This window comes from Nannobrachium achirus, assembly GCF_963921795.1.
Source record: "Nannobrachium achirus genome assembly, chromosome: 16".
NCBI lineage: Eukaryota > Metazoa > Chordata > Actinopteri > Myctophiformes > Myctophidae > Nannobrachium > Nannobrachium achirus.
The window spans coordinates 54,666,575-54,670,759 of NC_137823.1; the positions used below are offsets into that span (position 1 = coordinate 54,666,575).

The following is a 4,185-nucleotide window of genomic DNA, read 5'->3' on the forward strand; positions in this document are numbered from 1 at the left end:
GTCGCAAACATCAGGGATCTCCATATTTGGGCTTAAAAGGGACACAAGTAGACAGACAGATACAGAGATCTCCATATATGGGTGAAGAAGGGACTGACTCAGACATTCCGTCGGATCGGCATAACGTAGCTGTGAGAAATTAGTAGTGTATTAACGTTGACCAGCCCTCAGTCATAACCCTGTCACATGCCCATACATGGGCACATACTGATGACATCAGGGATAAGTGTGACGTCAGCAATGACCTCATTCAGGTCGGTATACAAAGCACTCACAGTTGCCATAGCTACACTTTGGATGCCTAGTGCTGGCACCATGTCGGAGCGTGGTGAACCCGACACCTTTGTGTCAACAGATCTGAAAGAAGACATCTGTCCATCAACGGAGCTGAAAGACATCCGTAAAGAACCCATAAATGTCCCGAGGCTGAGGGAGGAGCATTATGAACCTTTCCAGACGTCGCCCATCCCCGTCCAGAAGATGATGTCACTGTCTACGATCTGCCGGTCGACTAAACGAGGTCGCCAGGCAACCGAAGAGGAGCGCCTGGCCCTCCTGTGGGAGGAGCTGCGCGAGGAGCAGAAGAGGAGCCTCTATAGCAGGCGTGTGCTGGATGCAAAGTCTCTAGTGCTCCTCCGCCGGTCGCGGACCGAGGAGCTGCGGCAGGAGATCAACGCGTTCCAGCGGAGCTTCGAGAGCGGCGTGGAGACCAAGAAGAGGACAGCAGCGCGCCTGGCAGACGAGCTGGGCGCCGCAGAGCAGCTGTCGGAGCGAGCACTAGAGGCTCACGCCGGCCGCCTGGAATCCCTGCAGGCCATGCAGACTGGCAGACTGGCGTCTCTGGAACGGCGCTGGGCGAGCAGCGAGCAGCAGCTGAGCTCTGACTTCCACTCTCACCAAGCCGGGATCCTGTCGCTGTACCTGCCTCGCCTCGAGAAGAGAGCTGCGTCTTCCGTGGTGGACCTTCAGCAGCGATGCAGCAATGTCATGCGCGACCACCAGAGCTTTCGGAACGTGTACAACCTATTCGAACTGCAGCAAATCAAGAAGCGCTACGCCGGCGTGAAGGAAGCGCAGAAACGCATCCTGCAGAGTTACCAGGACGCCAGCGATGAGTGTGGTGCCGCGCTGGCCGCGCTGCGCCACCGCGACCGCTGCCTGGCGCGAGATTTGGACTCGGAGAGCAGGAGACTGCAAGAGATACAGGCCATGTGCGAGGCTTTGAAACATGCCAGGAGACGCTCCGAGTGGACGGGCCGAGGCCAGGCACTGCTCAGAGCCGCCGTGGACGAGCTGGCGGTGCCGGCCGCCATGCGGCTCAGGGCTCAGATGAACCGGGAGCATGAGGCGGCCAAGGTTAGGCTCACCGACATGGTGGTAAACAACAACGTCGCTCTGAAGAAACTGCATGCTGTCACCGCTAGGGGCGCCAGACTCCTACGACAGGCCGAGCTGTGCAACAAGCTGGAGAGCGAGCAGGCGAAGGTCCTGCCTTTCAATGTGACGTCCTCTCTCACACCTGAGGAAGCACACCAAGGAAGAGTTTGTGTGTTGGAGCCAGAATCATCTGAGGACAAACAGGGTGAAGACGCAGCACCTGCAGGGAAGGACGGCAGGGAACTGGGCCGTTTCTGGCAGCGTTACAGCAGGGTTCTGGCTGGCCGGCTGCATCTGAAGAGACAGGAGTTGCTGCTGACCCGAGAGAACCAGCAGCTTGAGGCCCAGCTGCATCCTAACGTGGACTTAACCATACGCGGCATACCTTTGTGATGGGGGTGGTGCCCCCCTCCCCCCTTAACAGGATCCACAACTCTGACTGCTACGGATGGAATCGCATGGGGGCGCGGCTGTGGCCTAATGGCACAAAGTGAAGATTGTCACCAGATGTGAGGATGATGATGATTAAGATGAAGATGGGTGTTCAGCCCTGCAAAGAAGCGAGCGGCAGCTTTTGGATTTCAAGGAAATGTTAATTCAGTTGGCAATCTTTTTTTAAACCCACCAAATAATCAACTACACTTTAGAAACAAGACCAAATAAACAACTCATCTCTCTCAGCGGATGATTTTGTCACCTACTTCAAGAAGAAGGTTGATGACATGGGCAGTTCCTTCTCCCACCTTACCTACAGTATAAAAAAGTGTCTCACCCAATACTATCCCCAACATTTCTGTAACCTCAGGCTGTGTCCCATCTACACACTAACCACCAGTGTGCGGACCTCACCTTCCTTCTCATGTATGTACTTTTAGTCCAGCACCGGGTACCACTATTTTTTGGAATGTGCGTGCCTCTCTCTGTCCCCATCTGCACACTTCACATCAGCCAGAGTAAAGCCCTTTGCACACAGGACAGTTGCGTTTTTTTTCGTTTGCGGCATGATTAAAACGCATTGGATTTGGTGTGCAAGGCTGTGCGGAATCGGCGCTGCGGATCCAAAAAGGAGTCATAAAAGGAGTGATGACTTTTTTACCGCATGCGACAAGACGCACGAATCGAACTGGGTTCGATCAAGAAAAAAACACACGGCGGCAGCCACTCGTCGCACGGCTAATTCGGAGCCGGTGTGCATGAGGTCATAGAGAATCATTGTTTTCTTTTCAAAAAATTATATTGTCCGTTTTATCCGTGCGGATAAACGCGCCTGTGTGCAAAGGGCTTAACAGTAACACCACTCCTCAAAAAAACAACTCTTGAATCAGACGTCAAGAACTACAGAGCGGTATCACTCCTTTCCTTTCTTTCTAAAACTCTTGAGCATGTTGTCTCTAACCAGCTTTCTCTCCATCTCTCCCAGAACAACCTGCTGGATCCCAACCAGTCAGGATTCAAACCGGCCCACTACACGGAAACTGCACTCCTTGCAGTCACAGAAGCACTCCATGCTGCCTCCCACTCTGCAGTCCTGATTCTTGTAGACTTATCTGCAGCGTTCGACACAGTCAACCACCAGCTGCTCCTGGACACCCTTGTCGACCTAGGCATCGATGGGACGGCACTAAAGTGGTTCTCCTCCTACCTAACTGACCGGACTTACCAGGCCTTGTGGAAAGGTTTGCTTTCATCCCCCCGCATCTTCCTAACCGGAGTCCCCCAGGGATCTGTACTCAGCCCCCTCCTTTTCTCCCTGTACACTAAATCACTTGGTGCTGTTATTTCTGCTCACAATCTATCCTATCACTGCTATGCCGACGACACTCAACTGTTTCTATCCTTCCTCCCTTCTGCCACACAGGTGGAAGAGCGCATTGCAGCATGTCTGTTATAACGAGTGTTATAATGCATTATAACACTCGTTATAAGTTGTCATAAATGATAACTTTATAATGTATTATAAAAGTGCTGCTCATAATGCATTATAAGCTCAGTGGAACAGAAAATTATAACTACTGTAACTTAGCTAGTTTTAAAATGTCTTTATTATAAGTTGTTATGCATAATTATGAACATTTATAACAAGTGATTATGCATTATAAATGTGATAATAGTGCATTATAGATCCGGCCTTAAAGTAAAGTGTTACCTGGTAGTTATAATGTACTGTTCCACTGAGTTTATAATGCAGTATGACCAACACTTATAACAAATTATAAATGTTGTTATAAGTTGTCATACATGATTATAAACATTTATAACAAGTGTTATAATATAGCATTATAAATAATAAAGCATTATAAATAATGCATTACAAATGCGATTATAATGCATTATAGAGGCAACCTTTAAGTAAAGTGTTACCCTGTCTTCAATACAGTATGATAGAAATACATTGGAAATGTAGGCATTTAGCAGACGCTCTTAATCCAGAGCGACTTACAATAACAATAAGCAAGGTAATACATCAATACAATAAAGCGAGGTATACATCAGTTCAATAAGCATCAATACATCAAATGCATGGAAATATCAGTCTAGACCAGGGGTTCCCAAACCTTTTTGTCTCAGGGCACCCCATGAATATGTTTTTAATCCGAGGCACCCCTACATTATAATTCTCACTCCCATCACCTTATATTTATAGCATATCGTCGTTGTCGGGTGGAAACCTTGTATGTCCAAAACCGTTCGTTTTGTATTTATCATCTAAAAAATGTACTAAACTAGTGAAAACAGCAGATCTACAAGCACACAACGCCTCGCGATGCGAGGCGTTGTGTGCTTGTAGATCGGCTGTTTTCACTAGTT

The 4,185-nt window shown here is 48.9% G+C and overlaps 1 protein-coding gene across 1 annotated transcript; it reads left to right on the top strand.

The window, feature by feature from the left end:
* Positions 1–315: 315 nt before the first annotated feature.
* Positions 316–1,770, top strand: LOC308301142 (dynein regulatory complex subunit 2-like; the record flags this gene model as incomplete). The annotated part of the gene is made up of 1 exon (XM_080745036.1): positions 316–1,770. One exon carries the CDS (start codon positions 316–318, stop codon positions 1,768–1,770), a length of 1,455 nt encoding a protein of 484 aa, XP_080601162.1.
* Positions 1,771–4,185: the final 2,415 nt, after the last annotated feature.